The following is a 27,605-nucleotide window of genomic DNA, read 5'->3' on the forward strand; positions in this document are numbered from 1 at the left end:
GTCATATTATACATGCTGACACATATAAGCAAGCTGTAATAAATGAAATGAAATTTCTTTAGCTAGTAAATATGTTCCTGTAGAGTAAATACTGGCTGGCATTAAAACACAGTGCTTTTTATTTTGCAATTTATTTATTTGGTTTGACTATTCGCATTTTGTTACATATTTATTTAATTATGCAACGCTTCATAAATTAGTTAATTTTTCTACCTAATAACACAATCGATATGAAGAAATCTAACCCAACTTTCTATTGTTTTATTTATTGTAACTCTTTGCATTTGACTGTAGACGCTTGACGCTCTGGCGCTCTCTCTTTTCCGCTTTCTTGGTGTTGAGTTGTTTATAAAAATTTGTTACAATTTTTGAGTTTTGAACAGTTTTAAATTATTAACTTATTATTTAGCGAATTAATAATGTCAACCAAACGCAAATCTGAAGGAAAAGGTAGGGCATCTAAGAAATCGAAGAAAAACGGCAAAGCTAAACATGATGAAGACATGAGTGATTTTGATGACGAATTTGGAAGTGATGTTTCTAATGATGGTTCCCCTGCAAACCACGATGAACATGATCCAAATAATGATATTGAGGACTTGCCAGCCGATGACGATTCCTTGGTATGTTTTGGTGTTAATTAATTAATGCGAGCCTAAAACAGCTTCAAATTCAACTTATAAGTTAATACCTATAGCCTATATCAAGCTTGAGAGTTAACTTAATTAAGTTAAACTTAGTCCTTTGTCCAGTAGGCCTATTGAAAAGTAGGCTATGATGAACTAGGCTTGGGCATAAGTTATCACTTGAAAGACTCGATTAGCCTATCAATTAGTTTTTTTTAACATACAACTTATGAACATTTTATTTGATGTTGATTGAACTGAAGTGTTTTTGGTGTTCAGCGTGGCAAATATTTACTGTATTTTCATTGGGATATATGATGTAATTTTTATATGTCTACTTACAGTACTTTTAACGCTGAACCAAAAAATGCAATCAGTTTTTGTCGGAGAGATTCCTAAATTGCCGTAGTGGCCATAAAACGAAGGTTAGGATTACGAATCTAAGGATAATTGAGCGGAACTGAAGGTGTTAATATGGCGTGGTCTGGACTGGACGGGTCGGTAGGCTACTGAGTGAGGAGTGAGGAGGACTGAGTGAGAAGAGCAAACAACTGTTTAAATACCTACTTGATCTAATGCGGGATGAAATCGAATCAATTCGTTTTGATTTTTGAAACCAAATAATCAGTTCTTATTTAGGCATGTGAGGAAGGTAGGTCGGGTATTATGTGGATTCGTGACTGTATTAAGTACCTAAGTGTTTTGAAGTGAGGTGCCCATCCCCCCAAAACCCAGAAGTGCAATCCCCCCCCCAATTTATGCTGCCGTTTATTTAAGTTAAACCTACCCTCCCCTCACCAATTTATCTGACAATTTTTCCTTTACCTATAAAACAAGCATTTAAAGTAAGTAAATTAGTAAACTTAACCCTTAGAGTGCCAGGCGAGAAATAAAAGTAACGCTCAAAAAATGCCGATGATTTTTCCCGAAGGTCGCGCCAAAAATTTCGAGCGCGATCTGGTGATTTTTAGGTTAAAATTTCGTAAAAATCGAATTTTCGATATTTCGACCAACGAAAATTGATGAACTTTCGACTCAATGTTAATATATGGGTTAAAAGAATCCGAGTATCCATTCGGTTGTTATGACAACTGTTCGATCATTACGAAACGTCCGGTCAGCCGGACGTCGGCACTTTTGGCTCGTTCTAAAAACGTCCGGTCGGCCGGACGTCGGCACTTTTGGCTCGTTTTAAAAACGTCCGGTTCCCCGGACGTTGGCACTCAAAGGGTTAAGGTAACAAAAAACAAACTTGCTGATAATCAAAATTAAATGTTTAATATTAAACGTCATTTAACAATACATCAATATAAATCTAACTAATGGAAGAATTAGAAGTTTTTCAATTTACAATTCAGAATCTGTATTGTCAGCCAATAAGTTATGTGTGCTCAGTGGGTATTGCAATAGACAACGTCTTCAAAACGTACAAAAATATAGGCCTACTCGGTGAATTACTCTACTCCAACACAGTACCTAGGCCTATATTGTAACTGTACAATATATTAGGTGGCGTTAATTTTTACAGGGCTTAAGAATTCAAACAGCTTTAAGTGTATTAATAATACTTTGGCAAAAAGTATTTTGTTTCAAAATTATAGGCAGAGTCACGAAATAAGACAGACTTGTTGCTCGCCACTCCCAGGCTGCCTTCTACAAAAATCGCCGGGCAAAATACCCACAGTAGCCTATCTCTTAATAATTGCCACCAGTACAAAAGGTTTTTGTGACGAAGTAATCTTATAATTAATTTTGATAGCCCCAGGATTGCCTTTTATGACTAATAATGGTAGAAACGCATCTTGTCAGACAATCCGTTTTTACACAAAACACGAAACGATAACAGATAGGTAGGCCTATCAATTCACGCGTGCATTGCCGCGGGCAGGATTGGAAATAAACTGAATCAGGTAATGACGGAAAGACGTGGTCTGTGGATAGTTTGTGTTATCAAAAGCTGAAATTGGACTAATTCTAGTGACGGAGGAGAGTGTTGAAAATATAATGGGATTCATAATCGATTTTTCCATTCAAAATTATTGACAATAATAAGTTAACCGATTTATATGCTGGATTACTGCAGAAAAGGAAATTTATTAAATACTTTAAGGAGTTTGAAATATAGGCTACATACAACTATTGATAGCACAAATTTTTTTTTAAGTGAAAACACTCAATTAATTATGAATCCCATTATATTTTCAATACTCTTCTTAGTCACTACAATAGTCCAATATCAGCTGTTGAAAACGCAGACAACAATCCAGAGACCACGTTGGTCCGTCATAACCTGAACCTGATTCGATCTACGGTTGACGCTGTTGAAGAGGTGAAGCAAGCCGTGATGAGAGCTGAGGATTTTAACCACTACTCTCGAAGGGTTGTGCTGCTCGTCACTCTCGATGTGCGAAACGCATTTAATTCGGCGAGGTGGTGCGATATGCTCGATGCTCTGGAGAACACCTTCCACGTTCCGGCATACCTCATGCGTATCATAGAGGATTATCTCCGGTTCCGCCTCCTCTTGTATGACACTACAGAGGCCCCACGGACGATGAGTGTCACTTCCGGTGCTGCCCAAGGTTCCATACTCGGCCCGGACCTCTGGAATGTCGCGTATGACAGCCTCCTGAGGTCTGAAATGCCTGAGGAAACTGTTTTGGTTGGGTACGCGGACGACGTTGCAGTTTTGATAGCTGCACGTAGTGTTGAGCTGGCTCAGCTAAAGCTGAACCGAGTTATGCGTACTATAAACGCATGGATGACAGACCACGGTCTCTCGCTTGCTTTGAGCAAAACTGAGATCGTGATATTAACAAAAAAACGGATTGACACCATCGTGCCGTTGAGGGTAGGGGCCGTTGAAGTCCAGACCGTTCGTTCTGCCAAGTACCTTGGGATTATGGTGGACAGCAAGCTTAGCTGGCGGGATCAGATTTTCCGTACGGCGGACAAGGCCGCTAGGGTGGTCTCCTCTCTTAGCCGGTTGATGGCCAATGTCGGAGGGCCTCGGTCCAGCCGTAGAAGGCTGTTAATGTCTTCTGTCCAGTCCGTACTCTTGTACGGTGCTGAGGTGTGGGCAGACGCTCTAAATAAGGAGGTATATAGGATGCAGCTTGCCCGAGTGCAGCGTCAGGCAGCACTAAGAGTTGCATCCGCCTACCGAACAGTGTCCGAACCCGCCGTCCTGGTGGTTGCTGGAGTCATCCCCGTCAAACTTTTGGCGGCGGAGAGAAAAGCAATTTATCAGCGCCGTGGGGAGGACCAGGCACGAACAGAGGAACGCACCCGCACCTACCAGCTGTGGCAAGAGAGCTGGGAACAGGAGACTCGGGGACGCTGGACCAGGCGATTGATAAAGCAAGTCCAACCTTGGGTTAATCGGCGGTGCGGAGAGGTGGACTTCTACCTCACCCAATTTCTGACGGGTCACGGCTTTTTCCGGTCGTACCTGTTCAGGATGGGCAAAGCCGTGTCACCCGATTGCATATACTGCCCAGGCATTCTCGATGACGTGGAACATACCTTTTTCCACTGCCAGCGTTGGGAAAGGCCCCGCCTGGAGGCTCAACAGTTAGTAGGACGGCTGTCGGTGGACACGGTCATACCGATGATGACGGAGGGTGAGGACAATTGGACCTGTGTGTCACATTACATCCAGGATATTCTCCGCGCCAAGAAGCTCGACCTTGACCGGGATGCGGTGTTGGTCATAAAGTATCCAAATGCCATAAACGGTGAGAGCCCTGAGGGCTTAGGTAACATGTTGGCCTGACTTGAAGTAATGTGACAAACAATTCCAGGTCTGTGTCCAACAGAGTAGAGGGGGTTTTTTAGTGAGTAGTCTTCTTCAGGAGTCTCACACTACAGGCTGGCTACCTGTGTGCGTAAAAGCATTTTCCCTCCTCTCCCTTAAAAAAAAAAAAAAAAAAAAAAAAAAAATCCTGCCGTCGGCAATGTACGAATTGACAGGCCTATCTGTAATCGTTTCGTGTTTTTGTATTAACTTAAGGGGCGGTTTGGGAGCTCGAGCCCAGCTAGTGTTGGCTAGCTAGCGAGGCCTAGTGTTGGACGCGCCTAACTTTAGTCCCCGGACCAGAAACCAGGCTTGGAAGCTCGCGCCTAAGTTGAAATGGTCGTAGATCAAGTATAGTCGCACATAAGTTGCAGCGCAGCTAGATGGACAGGGAATCGCGGGGAATTCAGGTTTTGACGTTGGCAACGGCCACTGCAGAGCACGTTACCGTTGACAACAACAAAAGATGAACAATTGAAGATGGATAAAATTTTATCTTGGTATATCAACGGTGGCTAATTAGTAGACTATGGTGTAAGTTTCTGCATTTTACCATTGCAAAAATGTAGTTTTGTAAGATCGTTGATTTACATCTCATTGACGGCTATGTTTTATCTATGGTACTACACCTTAAATAGGCACAGAGCAACATAGGCTTTTGAAAATCAATATGATTTCTTTCAGAGATCAAAAATTAAAAACATTAGGTAATCATTTAAAAGTAAGATTACCCTGTGTGTGGAACGGTAACATCTAAAACTCGGTTTTATGCAATAAAAAGCTTTAAAATTAAACAGCAATTGCCCTGTATAGGCTAATATAAAAATTTTAACTCTTTATTCTGCAAAACTTGCTATTCATTAAAGATCAACCAGATTTGGTGCATAATAATGACGTGCACTCTTACAACACTAGAATAAGACATGACTTACAATTGCCTTATGTTAGATTAAGTAAATCAATGAAAAAGCCATCTGTACTAGCCATAAGGTTATTTAATAAGCTACCCCTTGCTATTAGGGACATGGACATTTTTAAATTTAAAACTGTTGTAATCAGGTTCTTACTTGCAAATGCATTCTATTCAATTGATGAATATTTGACAAAAAAATTGACTTGCAATGATTTTGTGTAAAATGGGTGAGCCCTTTGTTCGATTTATTATTGTATAGATTATATATTGTAACCTGACATATCCAATGTATTCAAAAAAATATCTAATGGAAATAAAGATCTTATCTTATCTTAATATATGGGTATTGACGGAAATAAAAAGTATTTTAAGTAATTGCGGAGGTTATGATTTTGTGAAGCAAAGGTATAGGCCTATCTTTTAATACTTACAAAAACATTTTTGTCAATTTAAAAAATTTTAAACATGACACTCTTTTTCTAATTTTCCTATAGGGAAATAGCTTTTACCGTAGGTAGCACTTAGTTCCGGCACCGATATACTTTTCCATTTTGATGTCCCCAGAGGCCCAAAATTTTAACCCCTAAAACATAAATCTTTATCTTTAAAATATTTTAAAAGAGTATAAAAAACAAATTAGTACCGGTATCTTAAAATGTTTTGTACGGTTATTGGCTACAGAGAATTCTCAAAAAATCTTAAATTTAAAATTCCTATGTGATTAAGTGATTCTCATGGAGAATAAGTTAACTATTGTAGTTTTGTAGTTTATAGATATATTTTGATGAAACTTGGCATATTTATGTATTTTAAATAAAGCTCATAATATTTTGGTAAAAAACACACTTTATTGCCCTCCCTGTAGTAGCATACCTACACGTAGGTAGTTTTAGTTACTTGTTAAACCTAAAGCTATTTAAATAAATTTTATTGAAAGTCCTATTAGGTTATTGGATATTCGCTTAGTCTGTAGGTTTTCTGTGGCGGGATTATTGATATACTGTAGGGCATATATATATATTTTCTTATACTCCAAATAATCTAGGTACTACATTTTGATGTAACTAGCACTAGTCAATGACACTGAACTGAGCTCAATCACAACGCAATAAAAAGAAAACGATTATGACTGTGAGCTATTTGCAGTTTTTTATGTTTTGTTCATATATCTCTTCACTCTTTCGTAGGGGGTGAGTGGGGGGGGGGGGTTATGTATGGGGTTGCTTATTATTTCCTAGCTAATAAAATATTTATAATTAAGGTACGGGTGCTTATAACCAAACTCTAAGTTGAAATAAAAATTCTATTCAGGCTCCATATTTTTATTGAAGTTAACAGTAAAAACAAAAATAAAATAATCTTTTGTTAAATTACTTCCTGCAAGATTTTTTTATATTTTGAACAACAGAAACCTTAAAAAAAACTTTTACCAAATATACTTTGAGGGTAGGCCTAATGAAATTGTTTGGAATTTAATAACGAATTCCAATATAACATTCTTTTACTTAATAATATGTAAACAATTAACTTGCTAATGAGCTAATACCGGCATGATGTCGACTTCCAGGACTAAAGTTGGGACTAAACTCACTGATTATGACGAAAACATATCTCTTAGTCCCGAAATTGGTCTCCCAAACCCACCGAGACTATCTCTTAGGCTGGCGCCTAAGTCCACTTGACTCCCAAACCAACAACATTTAGGCGCGAGATTATCCCTGCACAAGTTAGGCGCGCGCCTTACTGATCCCGAGCTCCCAAACCCGTTTTCGAGGCGGCAGCCTAAATACCGGAAATATCCAGTTCTTAGTCGCGGACTAGAGCTAATACCGAGCTCCCAAACCGCCCCTAAATGTTTGTCGTATTCTGACGACACCTCCAGAAGTGGATCTTTTTTAAATCCTGACGATGGTGGAGTTAAGAACCACCAAAACATATGTAGCAAGTAAAATTCGACACTGGTATATAAAGGATTGTCTGGCAAGGTCCGTTTTTACCATTCTTAGCTAAGCTATCTTAATTACGGCAAAATGTTGTTGGTGGTGATAGTGAGCTACTTAGAAACACTTTTTCGGGCTGCTTATACAAAATTATACATTCATTATGACAGCTAGCAAAAAAATATCCCCCCAAAACACTGGCAGTGTTGTCGTGGTATTATTTGTAAATTTCAAATTCCTCTAATGTGTTTAGTTTTACTACCTTTTCGGCATTTATGTAGCACCTCTAGACCGTCAGCAATCTAACTCATGTAATCGACCTATAAACCACAACATGAGAGAGATTGCTGACAGTCTAGAGGTGCTACATAAATACAGAAAAGGTAGTAAATAGAGAGGCTGCACTTTAGTTTAGCCTACGCCCAATTAAAACTATCAATATATCGATTATTTCATTTGTAACTATCACTATTAACAAAGTATCGGTTGTTATCGGTGGTACCGTTTGTATGTTGCTATAGGGAACTACACATAGATGTGTACCCTAAAGTTAAATTATAACTTTATTAGGCTATTCCTTGTCAGAAACCTGTAAACTTAAGTTGCTAAACATAATTAGTATAATCCAACCCACGCCCCCTACTATGATGAGCTTAAGATATAAAGTTACATTTTAGGTTAACTTAAGTTACCTCAGTGTATTTTTTACCTGATGTTGTGTAATAACTTACCTCAATCAATTTTCAGAGGGTGAAAGGCCCAGACCATCTGGGCAAGGTGTTGATATGTGGGGCTACCAACTGGGATATGGTGGCTCGCAAGTCTGTTCCAAAAGGTTGCAAGACTGCCAACAAAGGGCGGAACTTGTTCTCACCCCACGTATTTACTCCGCTCGACAACATAAGAGTACACATGGTTGTGTCCGGGTGTAACGCTGCCCATAGTGTCATCATAACAGAGGATTGGAAGGCATTGGTTTTTGGTAAGACTATATCATTTGATTTATTTATTTAGAATTTCTCAATATATTTTACTTTTAGCATACTGGTACTGTCTTACCCTAATAGCAGAGTCTCAATATTGTATGAGAAAATTTTTAGCACATAATTGATTACAGTAAAATTGTGATCTCAATTTTTAACAAAATCATTCAAACAAACTTAGGTAGGCCTTGGCCTAGTAAACTTGATAACTTAGCCTATTGATCCAGTAAGTTTACAAGATTTATTGGGACTTTGATTTACAAAAGATCTGTTGAACTTAAGATTTAAGTTAAACATAAAACATACACTTATCTTAAACTTAGGTAATCTAAGGTGAATTAGGCTACAATTTATCAGAAAAATGACAATCTTATTAGTACAGCTCATGACATCTAAGCTGGCCCTTGGCCTAGCGCGGGCATTGAAGGCGGGAGGAGGGTGGAGGTAGGGAAAAGACCGGACTGCAAACATTTCCGATTCCTCACGGGGTTGACTCACCCTTGTATTATGTAGTTGAGCGCCTTCATAAGGGTCGCGAGGACAGTTTATGCAACCCGCATGACGGGACAAATGTTTTTGAACTGGATACTAGTAGCGATCGGCCAAGTGCCAGCTTAGATGTCATGAGCTGTAAGGCTTATTGTATAATAATTTTACTTTAAATACTTTGTTACATAGGCCTACACAATTTTCATTACAGTAGGCTTATGTTTGTTTGTATGAAATGCTTAGGGCTCATTACCTTTAACCTTATTTTATTAAGGAAATTACGCTCCTAATTACAGTGTTGGGAAGTAGCGCGCTACTTCCCTACTATGTTTAACTACGCTACTTTTTTTGTAGCGTTAGCTGTAGCTACGCTACTTTTAAGATTTTGTTTGTAGCTTTAGCTGTAGCTAGCTACATTTTTAAAGTAGTTGTAGCGGAATTTTAGCTACTTTTCTCGCTACATTAACATTGTTTGAGATAGTGATTTTTATCATAACCTCAACCTTACGTGAAACAAACTCTTTCAAACTGAGATTTTCAAAAAAATTAGGCCTACTTTCTTGGCTTCATACAGCTGGTTGCAGCTGTTTCATTCCCTATTAAAACGTTGTGTGGACATGGAGGCCATTAAATGAGTGTTATCCACATTTTTTGCTCTCATTTCCTTAATTTAATACTCTATGATTACTGTCAGATAAAATAAAATCGCTAGATGCAGACGACGTTTAAACGTTACCGGTGACAAGAGAAGCTATTGAATGATTGCAAGTGATTGACAGGGAAATTAGTAATCAACTTAGTTTCTTTATTATATTGATGGTGTTTCAACTTGGGTTTTAATTGAAACCAACAATACTTAAAATAATGAGAAAGCTGGTCCATCAACCTTTGTTTCAGCTGTTGATTGTGGTTTATCATCACAAGCCCTTCCTTGGTTAGATTACGAAGATGTTTTAAAGGTTTACTAAATTAACAAAGAGGAAATTTACCTGATGAGATTTAATATATGCCTAGGCTAGGCCTACATGATAATTGTAACGAAAAAATCTCCATATCCATGAAACTTACATTGAAAAAATAGCGTAGTTTGCTCCTGCTTACAGCTCTTGTATAGGACTATTCCTAGGCTAGCTATGGTTTAAGACGAATACCAAGTTCCAAGTTCAATTATTAGGAATAATATAATATCTGTTTAGTTTAGTCTTAGCAAGAACAAGCCTACTATAGCCAACTTGTTACATGGCCAAGTAGGCCTACATGTTATTTTTACTTTACAAATTTCAACATGTTTAAATTAAAAGCCGATTTCAGTATAGGTTGCTGAATACTGTTTTCTGTACCAACTAGGTTGAAGCACAATTTGCCCTAAGCATAATGACAATAAAGGACGATTTATTGGCATTGAAAAGTGTTACTCATAGAACAAGTAACTCATCACTATGGTTAAAAGTTGTAGCAATGTCGTTTTTAACATTAAAAGTAAAAGCAATAAACTCCAATTTCAGTAGGCAAGGCTCTGTAACACAAAAAAGTATGTTTAAATAATCGTTTTACAGTTTTATTGGTCTTAATTGTTGATATAAGACATCTATAAATGAATCTATAATAAAGAATAAAAATGAGCTTTTAAAATATAGTTTGGTTGTATGTCCTTTGAACTTAATGAAATTTACATTTAAGATGCTTAAAAATACAGTAATGCAATATTTAAAAATAAGTACTAAATATGATGGGGCACCCAACTATTTGGTTCTTTTGTTATAATGTTAGGTTTATAATGCCAACAAATTAAATACAATCTAGGAATAATTTGTTTTCCGAGTAATGTTAGATACAATACTGACATTTTTTTTGTTCAATAAAAATGTAGTTGCAATTAATTTTACATTTACCTAACGTGCGTGGAATAAAAAGTAACGTCTTTGGAAAAGTAGCTAAAATTGTAGCTGTAGCTACTTTTCATTGTAGCTGTAGTTGTAGCTAGCTACTTTTAGCGAATTTCCCATATAGGGAATATTAGCGAATTTCCCATATAGGGAATAAGCTATTACCGTAGTACTCATGGTAAGACCTGGACGCGGGACCGATTTTTTTTTTCGTTTTGAGGTCCCTAGAGGCCAAAAACACCATCCGTTCAAATTCATATATATATATTTATATATTTACTAGCTGACCCGGCGAACTTCGTATCGCCTAAGTTATAGGTACCTAAGACAGACCGATGGAAAGAAAGTACCGTTACGTTTAATTTTCAAGATGATCTCGTTCGCATCGCTCAATCACGTCCTGGTTGAAGTTCGTTCGCTACGCTCACTCACCTTTGGGTTGGAGCTCGTTCGCTACGCTCACTCACCTTTAGGTTGGAGCTCGTTCGCTGCGCTCACTTGCCTTCAGTTTCGCTCGTTCGCTACGCTAACTCGCCTCCAGGTTGAAGTTCGTTCGCCACGCTCACTCACCTTTGGGTTGGAGCTCGTTCGCTACGCTAACTCGCCTCCAGGTTGAAGTTCGTTCGCCACGCTCACTCACCTTTGGGTTGGAGCTCGTTCGCTACGCTCACTCACCTTTAGGTTGGAGCTCGTTCGCTGCGCTCACTTGCCTTCAGGTTAGCTCGTTCGCTACGCTAACTCGCCTCCAGGTTGAAGTTCGTTCGCTACGCTCACTCACCTTTTGGTTGCAAATTAGCTGTTGCCATAAATGTAAAAGAAATAATAGTGCTGCACCCTGTTGGTAATCCTTGTAACTTTAATGCTATTGAACATCATAGAACAGAACCAACTTGTTTAATTGAAACAGCCGTTAAGATTCATTAATTCCATTTCTCATAAGGTTAACATGGGAAACTCCAGAGCCACTGGGGCAGAGCCCTTTTAAGAATTTCGAAACGGGAAATAGTTTACGTCCGATTCGCATACCTACAGAATTTACACACCAAATTTCATAACGATCGGTGAAGTCGTTCCGGAGGAGTTTGCAGACAAACACTGTGACACGAGAATTTTATATATTAGATATATATATATATATTAAATATTTAAGTAAATAAGTACAACTGAGCACCCTGAATATTATATTTTATAAAAAGAAGTGACATGTTTCGGACATTAGTCCATTTTCAAACTTCAAAATACATAAAACACTTAACCATTGTTTATATTGTTTGTTTGTAAATATATATATGTCCGTCAGCACGATAACTCGAGCAAGAATGATCCGATTTTGATGAAATTTGGTACAAACGTGTAAACGTACGTTTATTCGAACGAGTTCGCGATCCAGCATGATCGGACCATGGGAACGGGGGTTTACGGGGGGTTTTATGGGGTAAAAATAGGTTTTTCTCATTTTTGACCCAAAAAACATAAAATTTAGCAATTTCTTTCCAAACCATTTTGAAGAGCTTAAAAAAACAAATAATTTAGTATATTGAAGCGTTATTATGCGCCTAATGGTTACGGAGAAAATACCAAAAAATTGTACATTTAAAATTCCCATGTTATTCTTATGGAGAATAAGTAAACTGTTGTAGTTTGCTTGTTTGTGAACATATTTTGATCAAATTTGGAAAATGTTTTTATTTCTTATTAACTACTCACATTTTACAAAAAAAACAAAAAAAAAAAAAAACAGTTTTACCCTCCCTGATGCAGCAAACCTAAGTACTTGTTAAACTAATTCTATTTAAATCAAGAATAAATGTTATATTTTTAAGTAGACATTTCAGTGTAAATCCTATCAGTCAAATGGAAATTCGCTTAGTCTGCAGGTTTGCTGCGGCGGGGGTATTTTGGAACTGTAGCTGTAGCTAAGCTACTTTTTTGGAAATGTAGCAGTAGTTGTAGCAGCTAGCTACATTTTAAAAGTAGCTTCCCCAACACTGCCTAATTATGTTTAAATTAACTTCCAAAAGGTCGCAATGAGAAGTGTCAATTGGGAACTGGCAACACGGAGCGCCATGATGTCCCTGTTGAGTTGGAAGAGCTCAAGAACTTGACTATTGTAGGAGCCGCTTGTGGACGCAACCATACTCTCTTCCTAACTGGTACGTACCGGTAGCTTAGGATAAAGACTATTTTAGAATTAGGCACAGGTACTGTTAAAGAAACTTTTAAAGGGAACTCATATGAAATATACGTTTAGCTTTTCAACGGTAGGCTCTAGGCTATATATATATTTCTTTTGCAAATTTCTACTTGTAATGTTTACCTGGATCTTTATATATTGCCCAGGTAGATGTGCTAGAAGGCCCAATGTTTGTAACTTAGGACCTAAGCGTTTTTTTTTTGTTTTTTTTCTAACTAGCCTTATGTTACTTATGTTACTTTTTTAGGATTGACGACGTAAGGTATGTAACCTATTTATATTGTCAATAATCAATCCTGGAGGCAATGATGAATAAATTGAGACTGTTTGTTACTTTAGAATTAAACAGCCTCTGTGAGGATAAAATTTTTGAATGTTGTTTGGCCAAATTTCAGATAGGTAAATTCAAATTTATAACAGCGGCAGTATATAGAACACCTAACTTCCAAACAATAGAATTTTTCAACAGGCTCGATAACCTAATACTGTTAAAAAAAGAAAAATATATTGTGATTGCTGGAGATTTTAATATAAATATTTTACAAAGCTCTACTGAATCAGTTGAGTTTAAAAATGTTCTTACTCGGCATGGCTTAAGGTACTTAGTAGACTTTCCCACCAGAGTAACAGCTAATTCAGAATCTGGTATAGATAATTTTTTAACTAACATTGATGTCAATTTTCTTCAGATAGAAGGTTTAGTAACTGGTTTGTCTGATCATGATGGGCAGGTATTGAAAATTAGATGTACATTAGGTAATAATGAAAATAAACAATTATTTAGGTATGGGAGGAAATTTACAAAAGATAACATGACCCTCTTCAATTCATTACTTGTAAAGGAGGATTGGAGCGCAGTCTACAATGCAACTGTTGATGAAAAGTACAACAGTTTTGATAGCATATTTAAATATTATTTCGATCTTTCTTTTCCAAGAGTTCTATTAAAAATAAATAAAAATAAAAAAACATGGATAACTGAGGAGCTAAAAGAGGAAAAAAACAATATTGTAGAACTTAGCCAACAGGCAAGAAGAACAAAGTCTACTGAACTTCATAAACAAGTAAAAACTAGAAAAAGGCAGTTCAAAATAAATTCAGTTAACGCAAAGAAACAATTTTACCGTAATAAAATTGCAAACTCCAACAACATCTCCAAAACAACTTGGGAAATCATTAACTCAGAAGTAGCAAATAAAAAAATCAAATCTGGTGAAAATATTGTAATAGAATCTGATGGTAGACTGGTCTCCAATCCAACTCATGTTAGTAACATTTTTAATGACTATTATGTAAATGTAATTGAAAATTTACTTAAGGATTTGCCTCCAGCACAGCCCGTGACTTTGACAAATAACTTGTTAAATCTACAAAAAGTGTTCCGATGCAATCCACTTAATGAGGACGAATTGGCTAAAGTAATTGATTCTTTGAAAAATAAAAACTCTTACGGATATGATGAAATACCAATAGGCCTAACAGTTATACAATTTTCAAAAATCGCATTGATAAAGCCTTCATTACACCTGATAAATTCATCATTCATTTCTGGAATCTTCCCGGACAAATTGAAGATTTCTAAAACCATACCAATCTACAAAAAAGGGGATGAACTTAATATAGAAAATTATCGTCCAGTTTCTATTCTCCCTTCAATCTCAAAAGTTTTTGAAAAAGCCATGCATGGAAGACTCATGCTATTTCTAGAACAAAATAGTCTTTTAGATGACGAACAACATGGTTTTTGCAAAGATAAATCTGTCACCACAGCTCTGATAAATTTTACTGAATCAATTATAGAATCAATAGACAAAAAAGAAAGTGTTGCTGGTATTTTCATGGACCTTTCCAAAGCATTTGATAGTATATCACATGAAAGGCTGTTACAAAAATTACATTATCTTGGGATTCAAAAAACTCCTTTGCAGTGGTTCAGGTCATATCTCACCAACAGGCAGCAATTTACAGAAATCAGTCATATAAACAACACTATAATTTCAAAAATTCCCTCCGCAACACAAAGTATAAAGCATGGCGTCCCGCAAGGGTCTATTCTTGGACCCTTGCTTTTCATTTGTTATGTTAAGAATATGCCAAACTGTCTATGTAACAATGTAATATATAATTCTAAACTCATACAGTATGCTGACGATTCTAATCTTATTGTATCTGCTAAATGTCAGATTGATTTGGAAGTAGCAGCCCATATAGAATTATCACAAATCCAAGAATTTTTTGTAAACAATCAATTAATGCTAAATTCACAAAAAAACTAATTTTAGGAGTTAAGGAAAGGCCAATTGGCTGATTAGGATTATTATGTACAAGGATAGGGATCAGCTAGCTTACCTGGTAGATAGAGTCCAGATTAGCCTTGATTACACATAAAACACATGACACAACACAGAAAAACTTAATATTTCGTCCCAGTTAGGGACTTCATCAGAAGGGAGAAGAAAGAAAACTGGCAGTTACAGTTCAAATTCAAAAGTTCCACAATAGTGTTGCCAACTGTTGTTTAAAATTAAATGAAAATTCCTGTTGTTATGTACATCTATATACACATACACTCCTATATATACATATGGTGGTTGATTTTTATAAAAATGAAGCTAGCTGAGGGAAGGGTTGGGTGAATTATCTGATGTTAAGGTTAGGAGGGTTTCTGGAATCAGTGATGTATTGGTAGGCTAGTTCCCACCTTCTGAGTAGGGAGCTGTTACATTAGTCTTTGGGGAGGGATTTTATGGCTTTTGTGGTGAAACATGTATCAAAGTCTAAGTTGTGGTTTGCTGCATGTATTGCAATGGGTTTGTATTTGTTTGTTTTAACATCCTGTCTATGTCCATTCATCCTTTTCCTAAGAGTTTGGGTGGTTAGGCCTATATATTGAGCTTGACAGAGTTTGCATTGTAGTTGGTAGATCAGGTTTTCGCTATTGCATGTTATGTGGTCTTTTATTTTGTACTCTTTGTTGTACGATGTGCTGGTGAAGGTTTCTGCAGGAATGTTGATGCCACAGGTCTTGCATTTGGTTTCATTGCATGGGTAGGAACCTGGGGGCAGTCTTGGAGGTGGTTCAACGGACGGGTCGGGTAACTCGGGATGGACTAGGATGGTTTTTAGATTGGCAGGTTGTCTGTAGACTATGGTGGGGGGTTTTTGGAAGAGATCTTTGGTCTGGGTGGAGCTTCGAAGCATGTTGTAGCCGGTTTTCAAAAGGTTATTGAGCCTGTTGAGACCTGGGTGGTAAGTAGTCACCAGGTTGACATCGTAGGTGGTTTTGGTTTTCTTAGGTGGATTGTCAGTAGCATTTTGGGCCGCTTTTATTTGCGAAGAGACTGTTTGTGTCGAGTATCCTCTATTTTCAAAAGCAGTTTGGAGTTGTTTGTTGTAAGTTATCAGATTCTTCTTGTCGGAGTTTATTCGTTTCCCTCTTAAGGCAAGACTGTAGGGTAGGGAGCGTTTGGTGTTGTTGGGATGGCAGCTGTTATAGTGTAGGTACTGTTGGTGGTTGGTGGGTTTGGTGTAGACAGATGTGGAGATTGAGCCATTTTTCAGTTCCACCATGACGTCAAGAAAGTGAACCGCAGTTTCAGATAACTCCCAAGTGAATTTCAATGTTGAGAAAGTGTTTAGGCTATTTAAAAAATGGTTGAGGCTATTTTCTCCATGGGGCCAAATGACAAAGATGTCGTCTATGTATCTGAACCAACAAGTTGGTTGTAGAGTCTGTTTTTGCAGAAAGTCATTTTCAAGTTTTCCCATAAACAAGTTGGCGTATGAGGGGGCCATCCTGGTACCCATGGCAGTCCCTTTTATCTGCAAGTAGTGGCGGTCCAGGAATTGAAAATTATTCTTTTCAAGGATGAATTTGGTGAGGCTGATGATAAAGGAAGTCTTAGGGAGTTCACCTTTAGTTCTTTTGTCAAGGTAATGTTCAACTGCAGCAAGTCCGTGGGCGTGGGGGATATTGGTATACAGGGATGTAACATCTATTGTAGCTAGGATGGAGTTAGGTGTGAGCTTGTTTGTAACTGAAGAAAGTCTAAGAAGGAAGTCTGTTGTGTCTTTGATATATGATGGGAGATTTTGTACTATAGGCTGGAGATAGGTGTCCACATAAGCCGAAATTCTTTCTGTGGGAGAACCGCATCCTGAGACAATTGGTCTACCTGGTGGTGGGAAGGTATCTTTGTGTATTTTGGGGAGAATATATAATTTTGGGGTGGATGGGTTTTCTGGCGTTAGCAGTCTGACCGTTTCTGGGTTAGCTGGTTCAGAGAGGCATTCCGTTTGATGAGGTCTTGAAGTTCCGAGTTATAGCGTTCTGTAGGGTTTTCATTCAACAGTTGATAGGTTGTGGAGTCTGAAAGTTGACGATCAATTTCTGCAACATAATCTGTCTTGTTCATGACTACGGTTGTGGAACCTTTGTCGGCTGGTAGAATCACAATGTCTTTATTGTTCTTCAGATCTCGCAAGGCTTGCTTTTCATCCAAGGTTAGGTTGGGTTGGGCAGCCTCTTGGACTGATTTCTCAAAGGAAGGATCTGATATGTTTTGGACTATGAGATTGATAAACTGTTCTATTGGGTGGTCCGGTGGTAAAGGGGGCGGGTCAAAGTCAGATGGTGGTTTGAATTTATTAAGCGATGTCATAGTGGTCGAGTCTGACCATTCTTGATGTTCTGAGTCTTGATATTCTTCAAGTTCACAATATCTCCGACCACGTTCTCTCCAAAAATGAAGAAAGCCTCCTTTCCAAGGGCCTAAGCTTCTGCCCAACACCACAATTTAACCATTTTGAACTCATCAAAGATGTGATGACCATGGCAAGAAGCCTTAGACTCAAGAATCATTTTGCCAATCAAATTCTTCCGACAACAGACTCGACCACTATGACATCGCTTAATAAATTCAAACCACCATCTGACTTTGACCCGCCCCCTTTACCACCGGACCACCCAATAGAACAGTTTATCAATCTCATAGTCCAAAACAACATCTCATAGTCCAAAACATATCAGATCCTTCCTTTGAGAAATCAGTTTCCAGAGGCTGCCCAACCCAACCTAACCTTGGATGAAAAGCAAGCCTTGCGAGATCTGAAGAACAATAAAGACATTGTGATTCTACCAGCCGACAAAGGTTCCACAACCGTAGTCATGAACAAGACAGATTATGTTGCAGAAATTGATCGTCAACTTTCAGACTCCACAACCTATCAACTGTTGAATGAAAACCCTACAGAACGCTATAACTCGGAACTTCAAGACCTCATCAAACGGAATGCCTCTCTGAACCAGCTAACCCCAGAAACGGTCAGACTGCTAACGCCAGAAAACCCATCCACCCCAAAATTATATATTCTCCCCAAAATACACAAAGATACCTTCCCACCACCAGGTAGACCAATTGTCTCAGGATGCGGTTCTCCCACAGAAAGAATTTCGGCTTATGTGGACACCTATCTCCAGCCTATAGTACAAAATCTCCCATCATATATCAAAGACACAACAGACTTCCTTCTTAGACTTTCTTCAGTTACAAACAAGCTCACACCTAACTCCATCCTAGCTACAATAGATGTTACATCCCTGTATACCAATATCCCCCACGCCCACGGACTTGCTGCAGTTGAACATTACCTTGACAAAAGAACTAAAGGTGAACTCCCTAAGACTTCCTTTATCATCAGCCTCACCAAATTCATCCTTGAAAAGAATAATTTTCAATTCCTGGACCGCCACTACTTGCAGATAAAAGGGACTGCCATGGGTACCAGGATGGCCCCCTCATACGCCAACTTGTTTATGGGAAAACTTGAAAATGACTTTCTGCAAAAACAGACTCTACAACCAACTTATTGGTTCAGATACATAGACGACATCTTTGTCATTTGGCCCCATGGAGAAAATAGCCTAAACACTTTCTCAACATTGAAATTGTTCTATTTCTTATACAAGAATATTATTCACACATCTTGCTTGAACAAACTCTATTTTCAAACTAAACCAATGTTTACAAAAACATCTGACAACAAACATATTTAAACATATGATAAAAAGAACAGACTTAATACAACATCCCGCTTCAAGATGTCCACATCTTTATGAACCTCAGTACCGCCTCGGTTTCTTAATGGACCTTCCGTAACGGGTTACTGTGCCAGCTCCTGGACGATCACGTGAGTTGCATGGACGATTAAGGACCATGGATGAACAGTTTGAAAGAATTCCATCTCCTCCGTAGTACGGTGCAGGAACTAAGAACTTCCTGTTTCGGCGAATAGTTCTCTTGTCAGTTTCCACAAGGTAGGAACGTGGTTCGTTCAATTTCCTGACTACCTTACCGTGTCGACGTAGATCTGTGATCCATACCATGCTTCCAACTTCTAATTCACTTAAACCACTCGCTCCATGTCGTTTATCAAATTGTATCTTGTACTTATTCTGGTACTTATTCTCCCTCTCAAGAAAATTCTTATTTTCCACAGGATTTCCAACCAAAGTAGATGGAAGATTGTCTCTTAATTTCCTTCCAAACATAAGTTCAGATGGGGAAAAGCCGGTTTCAAGAGGTGAGGTCCGGTAAGAAAGTAGGGCAAGTTGAAATTTATCCTTGTTTTTCTTCATTAGCCCTTTTGCTACTTTCACAGCTGCTTCAGCTGCCCCATTTCCCTGATGGTGGTGGGGACTACTTCTGAATGTGGAGAACCCCCACTCCTTTGCAAACAATTTAAATTCACTTGAGTCAATATGGTGAAATTGTGTCCCACTATCTGAATAAACACGTTGAGGAATTCCAAAACGTGAAAATGTGGTTTTGCAAACCCAAATCACATCTGAAGCCCTCATTCGATGCATTTCCTCGACTTCAAAGTATCTTGAGTAGTGATCCACGATAACCATATACCACTTGTCTTCGTGTTTGAACAAGTCAACAGACACATTTTGCCACGGGTAATCCGGGACAGTTCTCGGAATCAATGGTTCACTGTGATTAGTTGAGTTCTGAATACACACTGGACACGATTTGATTTTCCTTTCTATTTCTTGAGAAATTCCAGGCCACCACATGGTTCCCAAAGCACGTTTCCTTGTTTTTGTGATTCCCAAGTGTCCTCTGTGAAGCCTCTCGAGCATTTCCGCTCGTAGTTCTTGAGGTATTATCATCCGAGTTCCTCGAAGCAATAGCCCATCAATACAACTTAACTCGTCTTTCACATTAAAGTACTCTTGAATCTCATTAGGTAAACTTGATTTTACAGGCCATTCGTCTAAAATTTGTAACTTAAGTTGTGCACAGATTGGATCTCTCATTTGTGAGTGAAGTACCTTTGTCACATTTTCATCTGTAGTGTTTATACTAATCAGACTGATTTCGTGGACGAAGGCTTCCACTTCTTCGGTCAATTCGCCATCTTCGTCAGCCGGAATAGGACTTCTTGATAGTAGATCTGCTATGGCAAGGTCTTTTCCTGGGGTCCAGGTCATGCGATAATCGTATCTCATCATACGCATTCGGAACCGCTGTAGCCTCGGTGAGAGCTCGTCCAAATTTTGTGTTTTGAAAATTGAGACAAGCGGTTTGTGGTCGGTCTCAATTGTGTACATTTTATCCATCAGGAAACATTTCAAACGGTCACTTGCCCATGTGCACGCAAGCGCTTCTCTCTCAATGTTACTGTAGTTTTCTTCAGCAGGCGTTAGAGTCCGAGATATATATGCCACAGGTTTCTTGTTTTCTCCTCCAACTTGAAGTAAAACCGCTCCAAGACCTTTTTTTGAAGCATCGCAAGAAAGAATCGAGGGTTTTTGCGGATCGTAAACAGTCAAACATGGCTCTGATGATAAAATCTGTTTTACTGTGACAAAAGCGTTTTCTTGAGCTGGTCCCCAAAAGAAATCGTTTTTAGTCTTTAACAAGCTCGTAATTGGCTCCAAAATCTCACTGCGGTTCGGAATAAATTTTGCCAGAAAAGTGATCATGCCCATGAATCTTTGTACTTCATTAGCGTTTCTTGGAGCTGGTAAGTCCACAATCGCTTGTACCTTGCTTGGATCAGGCTTGATTCCGTCCACAGTCTTCTTGCAGAACTCCGACTTCTGCTTATTCAAGGTGATTCCATTAGCTTGCACTCTCTCTAGAACGGCCCTAAGACACTCGTCGTGTCTGAAAAACATACACAAAAATGTCATATACAAAAACATCTGACAACAAACATATTTAAACACATGATAAAAAGAACAGACTTAATACAACAGAAATTCACTTGGGAGTTATCTGAAACTGCGGTTCACTTTCTTGACGTCATGGTGGAACTGAAAAATGGCTCAATCTCCACATCTGTCTACACCAAACCCACCAACCACCAACAGTACCTACACTATAACAGCTGCCATCCCAACAACACCAAACGCTCCCTACCCTACAGTCTTGCCTTAAGAGGGAAACGAATAAACTCCGACAAGAAGAATCTGATAACTTACAACAAACAACTCCAAACTGCTTTTGAAAATAGAGGATACCCGACACAAACAGTCTCTTCGCAAATAAAAGCGACCCAAAATGCTACTGACAATCCACCTAAGAAAACCAAAACCACCTACGATGTCAACCTGGTGACTACTTACCACCCAGGTCTCAACAGGCTCAATAACCTTTTGAAAACCGGCTACAACATGCTTCGAAGCTCCACCCAGACCAAAGATCTCTTCCAAAAACCCCCCACCATAGTCTACAGACAACCTGCCAATCTAAAAACCATCCTAGTCCATCCCGAGTTACCCGACCCGTCCGTTGAACCACCTCCAAGACTGCCCCCAGGTTCCTACCCATGCAATGAAACCAAATGCAAGACCTGTGGCATCAACATTCCTGCAGAAACCTTCACCAGCACATCGTACAACAAAGAGTACAAAATAAAAGACCACATAACATGCAATAGCAAAAACCTGATCTACCAACTACAATGCAAACTCTGTCAAGCTCAATAACCATAGGAATATAGGCCATAGGAATATAGGATATAGGCCTAACCACCCAAACTCTTAGGAAAAGGATGAATGGACATAGACAGGATGTTAAAACAAACAAATACAAACCCATTGCAATACATGCAGCAAACCACAACTTAGACTTTGATACATGTTTCACCACAAAAGCCATAAAATCCCTCCCCAAAGACTAATGTAACAGCTCCCTACTCAGAAGGTGGGAACTAGCCTACCAATACATCACTGATTCCAGAAACCCTCCTAACCTTAACATCAGATAATTCACCCAACCCTTCCCTCAGCTAGCTTCATTTTTATAAAAATCAACCACCATATGTATATATAGGAGTGTATGTGTATATAGATGTACATAACAACAGGAATTTTCATTTAATTTTAAACAACAGTTGGCAACACTATTGTGGAACTTTTGAATTTGAACTGTAACTGCCAGTTTTCTTTCTTCTCCCTTCTGATGAAGTCCCTAACTGGGACGAAATATTAAGTTTTTCTGTGTTGTGTCATGTGTTTTATGTGTAATCAAGGCTAATCTGGACTCTATCTACCAGGTAAAAAAAACTAATTTTATTTCTTTCAGCACTAAGCAGAACAAGTGTAGCCCTCATATTTTTATTGACAAAAACACAATAAATCAAATTGATTGTACAAAATTTTTAGGTATCCATATTGATGAATGTCTTAGGTGGGATCATCATGTAGGAAGCATTGTGCGTAAGGTAAATTCTGGAATCTATGCCTTGAAAAGAATGTTTTATTTAAGTGACCTAGCAACATTAAAAATAGTTTTTCATGCCCATATCCAATCACATATATCTTATGCAATAGTAGTGTATGGAGGCACTTCCCAGAAAAATTTAGATAAGATACTTGTTTTACAGAAAAAGGCAATAAGAATAATGTTAAATCTAGATTATAACGAGTCTGTAAAGCAACATTTTGTCAATTTGAAACTATTGTACCGTTTTACTTAAAATGTCTTTTAAACCAGTACAAATTATTTTTAGTGTTCTTGTATAGTTGTATTCACACAGAAATTTAACTATTCAGGTTTTGGTTCTTGTAAATAATCAATAGTCTTTTAATTTCATTCCCATTTATTGACATTTTGCTCTCTGGTAGTTGAACCCTAAAAACAAAAGATATTTTTAATTGCCTGAAGGGCCAAAGTAAATTCTTTCATAAAGCTGAAAATTATTAAATAAAAAGATCACTGCCTGCCTGCACCCTCCGTACTCACAACAATGAATGGAATAATATTGTAAAAATTAAATCTAAGACTTACCCACAAAGGGGACTATGTGCACTAAGCAATTCACATTATACATAACTACTACACTGACCAAATGAGAGCGGGCCACGTGGTCCGACCCCTTTTATAAGCTCGGTTGTGACGTAGGCACTCTGACTATCTTTTCATAGGATCGAACCCTGAACAGCCAATCAGAGAGCTCACGGTGGTTGCAGGCTTACATCACGTCTTGACAAAACTAATAAGTTAACTGCTTTACTAAATGACAAAATTTTAAAATACAAATTTCATAAAATTGTTACAAATTTCCCCCCAAAAAACAAAATTTTGGCATTTCTTTACAAGTTTAACATTTCAAATTCAAACTCACATACCAAGAAATTAAATTACATATCAAAATAAATCAAAAACTTTTACATCATAAGTAATAAAATGTTAACAATAACAATGTGAACAATTGCTCATTCTTCGCCAGACTTGGTTTAGGACACGGGATCATCCTTCAATGTGCAGTCTTTACTCTTGGCGATAACAGAGATAAGCGGTCAAGATTAGGGAGAACTGGAACGGTCCTTGCAAACCCTGACCCAGGTCAACTTATAGGAAGTACATGCAACAAAATTCCAAACATTTTTTTAATAATGAGGTTTAGTAATATAAATATAGATAACAGCTGCAAGACAAATCAGGATACCCAAATTTCTTGTTTTTTGTCAAAAGTTTGTAGTGAAAGTCGTGCGCGCATTGAGTTACGTTCTAGTGAAAAAGTCTCGTAAAAAGTGAAGTAAGTGCAAGTGTGAGTGAAGTGTTAGTGAAGTACGAAGTGTCAAAGTGCAGTGTAAAGTGTTGTGTAGTATTTTGGATATCCATAACAAGGTATTACTCAATCTAAGCAGGTGATTGTTATCTTAAACCATTTATTGACCTAATAAAATCTCATTATCTCTCTTCAATGATCTTACTTTTTCTTGTTTTATTGCAAACCAACATTCTCACATCGTTACTTTAAAATGTTACAGTAAAATATTAAAACTTTGCACTGTAACGTAAAATAAAACACATTATTCAAAACTCTAAATATAAATAATGAATTGCAGCTTTCTTGACAGCAAAATTACTCCATTAAACAAAATACAAACCATTTTTTTTTACTTTAACAAAACAAAATAACAATTTCAAAAGATATAATTAGACACAAAGTCAATCATCAATTTCTATTAAAATTGATTACCATAATCTTTTTTCATTACCACCATACTTACGACTTACACCTCTTGTCGTTTAGTATACATACTAATAATCATTTTCCCCATTGGACATCATTCATAAATCCTTTTAACTTCAGGTTTATTACGGTTAAGCAATTATTTAAAAACCTGTACCTAGAAAGGATTAGTTGCAACATTCTGAAAATACACATAAATGCTAGCATATAAAATCATGAATTTCATTTCTTAAGTCTAACAAGTTTGAATAAAAATCTTATACTAACATATTTACATATTTACAAACTCAGCTATACAATAACAGACATAGCTTTTGATCATTGATTTACTCATCCCTGCAAACTTCATTTCTTTAACTTCAACTGTGAAATATGACACCTCTTAACAATACTTAAATCATTGAGCTTTTGAACCAAACAAGTAACTTCGGTTATGAAGTATATTATTCTATACGGTCCATCAAACCTTAAAGCCATTTTCTGCATGAAGTTTTTACTTTTGTCACTTAAATGATAGGTTTTGACAAATACAATACTGCCCTTTTTAAAAGGATGTTGTGAATTCTTATCATTATACATTTCACGAGCAAGATTTTTATTTACAGACTTTTTAAGATTTTCTACTACTTTTGTAAGCTTGGTAGCAATGTCATTAGATTTGATTTGTTTGTCATCAATCAAATCGTTTAACTTCCACATGTTAGTTAGTGTTAAATTAGGAGGCCTGTTGAACATAATCTCAAAAGGTGTACAGTTTGTAGACTCATTAACAGCTGAATTAACTGCTAATTGTATTTCAGAAAGATTTCTATCCCAACTATTCTGTCTGTCATGAAAATATATCTGAAAAATTGATTTTAAATTTCTCAAATACCTTTCTGATTTGTTGCTCCTAGGTACATAAGGCGTAATTGTTTTTTGCAATATACCCTTATTAAATAAATAGTTTTTGATTTGATTACTAGTAAAATACTTAGCATTGTCTGTCACTATTTCCTTGCACAAAGAAAAGTTCTTGAAAACAATATTTTCTAATGCGTTTATAATAGTTGAGGATGTTGCATCTCTAATGGGTACAATCCACACATACTTACTGCAGTCATCAACCATTATTAGCACATTTTTATTCATTGCCTTACCTCTAACAAGTGGTCCGAATACATCAATGTACAACCTGTCCATTACACCTTTAGAGAAACTCGAGATCAATGGTCCATTGTAAACCTTCTGAGCTGGTTTACCTTGGTAACACATGTCACAATCTGCAACTCGTTGTCGTATTTCTTTAACCAAATTCGGTCTGTAAAAATACTGAGTAACTCGTTGAATAGTTTTTAAGCTACCCATGTGGCTTCCTGCTAAAGAGTTATGGAAATATTTAAACACCATGTCTATTAGAGTTTTAGGCAAATAAACTTTTGGTGAACTACACTCCCTCTTTTTATACATTAAAACTCCTTTGTTTAAATAAAAACACAGTTTGTTTTCACCCTTTTCAATGCTCTCAATTATTTGTTTAAGTTCACAGTCTGCTTCTTGGTGCACTTTAAAGTCGGTATACGCTACTGGGAAGTCACTAATAGCATTTATTGACTTTATAATGCCTAAGTCTCGGATTGAGCTCTCATTACTCTCATTACGCTTATTTACAGGTTTCTTTAGCCTAGAATCATTATTTACAACACTACTAAACTCAACTTTCTCAGATTCATTGACAGTACTAAAGATTCTCGACAAATAATCTGCTATGGCGTTATCTTTACCCTTGATATGTTCTATAGTAAAAGGAAGACTAAGCATTACTTCACACCAACGCCCGATTTTTCCTAGTTTCCTAAAGTTTGACAATACCCATGCTAAAGCACTATTATCTGTTTTGAGAGTAAAAGGCTGAATTTCTAGATAAGATCTAAACTTATTTATCGCACACACAACCGATAAAGCTTCTTTCTCGTATACAGATAAACATCTCTCTGCATCATTAAACTTTTTTGAATAGTAAGCTATAGGTTTCATTTTATCACCAAAGTTTTGAAGCAAACAGGCTCCACAGGCTTTATCGCTTGCATCACAATGTAGCGTGAAAGGCTTACTATAATCAGGTATACCTAATACAGGTGGATTTGCAACACTATCTTTAAGCTTATGAAAACTAGCATCACATTCGTCAGACCATATGAACTGTTTGTTTTTCTTTCTTAATTCATTAAGTGGACTTGCAATCTCAGAAAAGTTAGGTATAAAAGATGAAAAGTAAGATACCATTCCAATAAACCTAGAAACTTCTTTAGCATCTTTAGGAGCAGGACAATCTCTAATTGCTTGCGTTCTATCTGGATCAATCGACATAGTATCCTTAGAGATTAAAAATCCTAAATACTTAATCTCCTTAAATACAAACTTTACTTTCTGTGGGTTGACAGTTAGATTGTGTTTACTAAGCCTAGACAAAACTTCGTCTAAGTGTTTGATATGTTCCTCATATGTTTTAGAAAACACAATGACATCATCTACAAAATTAATTACATAAGAGTACTGAATTCCATCAAAAACTTTGTTCAAATATGAACTCAATAAACCAGACCCTAAATGTAATCCATAAGGGATTCTGTTCCATTCATAGCTTGAGAAAGGTGTTGTGAATGCAGTTATATGCTTACTCTCTTCACACAACTTGATCTGATGAAAGCTATTACATAAATCAAGTACTGTAAAATATGTACAACCCTGTAAATACTGACATATCTGATTACAATCTCCAATAGGATAGTTGACTCTTTCTATTTTGTTATTTAACTGACTGTAGTTAATTACAAGTCTAAATTTCTCAGAATTAGGCTTTTTTACTAAGAAGGTAGGACTTGCATAGGGAGATAGTGAAGGTCTTATTATGTTTTGGGAAAGTAGGTCATCTAGGATTTCTTTCATGGCAATCATACGAGGAGGGGATAATGGATAAGTTTTCAGGGATACTGGTATATCATCTTTAAGTTTAAGCTTGAATTCAAAGTCTAAACCTTCTCCAATCTTGTTTGTAAATACATTAGGATATTTAGCAATTAGTTTAGCTACATCCTCCTTAGCTTTATACAACCCTACTTGTACATTTTCATTGATATTACACACAACCTTGTTTGAATTACAAACAAACTCGACTTTACACTCTTTATCAAACTTAAAATGACAGCAATCATTGTTTAGATCTATAATCATACCAGACTTCTTGATAAACTCACTCCCTAGTATTACATTCCAAGTTAGATTCTGACCTACAAAGAATTT

General features: G+C 37.2%; 1 protein-coding gene across 1 annotated transcript in view; it reads left to right on the forward strand.

Annotated features, from left to right (window-relative positions):
* The first annotated feature begins 272 nt into the window (after positions 1-272).
* Positions 273-27,605, forward strand: part of LOC128993576 (protein RCC2 homolog) — a 68,373-nt gene continuing 41,040 nt past the window's right edge. Inside the window, exons 1-3 of the mRNA XM_054417553.1 lie at positions 273-623; positions 8,023-8,257; positions 12,655-12,786. Of these exons, the coding sequence (XP_054273528.1) occupies positions 420-623; positions 8,023-8,257; positions 12,655-12,786 (571 nt within the window). The 5' untranslated portion in view covers positions 273-419. The remainder of the gene's footprint in view (positions 624-8,022; positions 8,258-12,654; positions 12,787-27,605) is intronic.

Source organism: Macrosteles quadrilineatus, unplaced genomic scaffold, assembly GCF_028750875.1.
Source record: "Macrosteles quadrilineatus isolate MER2022 unplaced genomic scaffold, UCM_ALF_1.0 Scaffold_4__1_contigs__length_99947679, whole genome shotgun sequence".
In the NCBI taxonomy this organism is placed as follows: Eukaryota; Metazoa; Arthropoda; class Insecta; order Hemiptera; family Cicadellidae; genus Macrosteles; species Macrosteles quadrilineatus.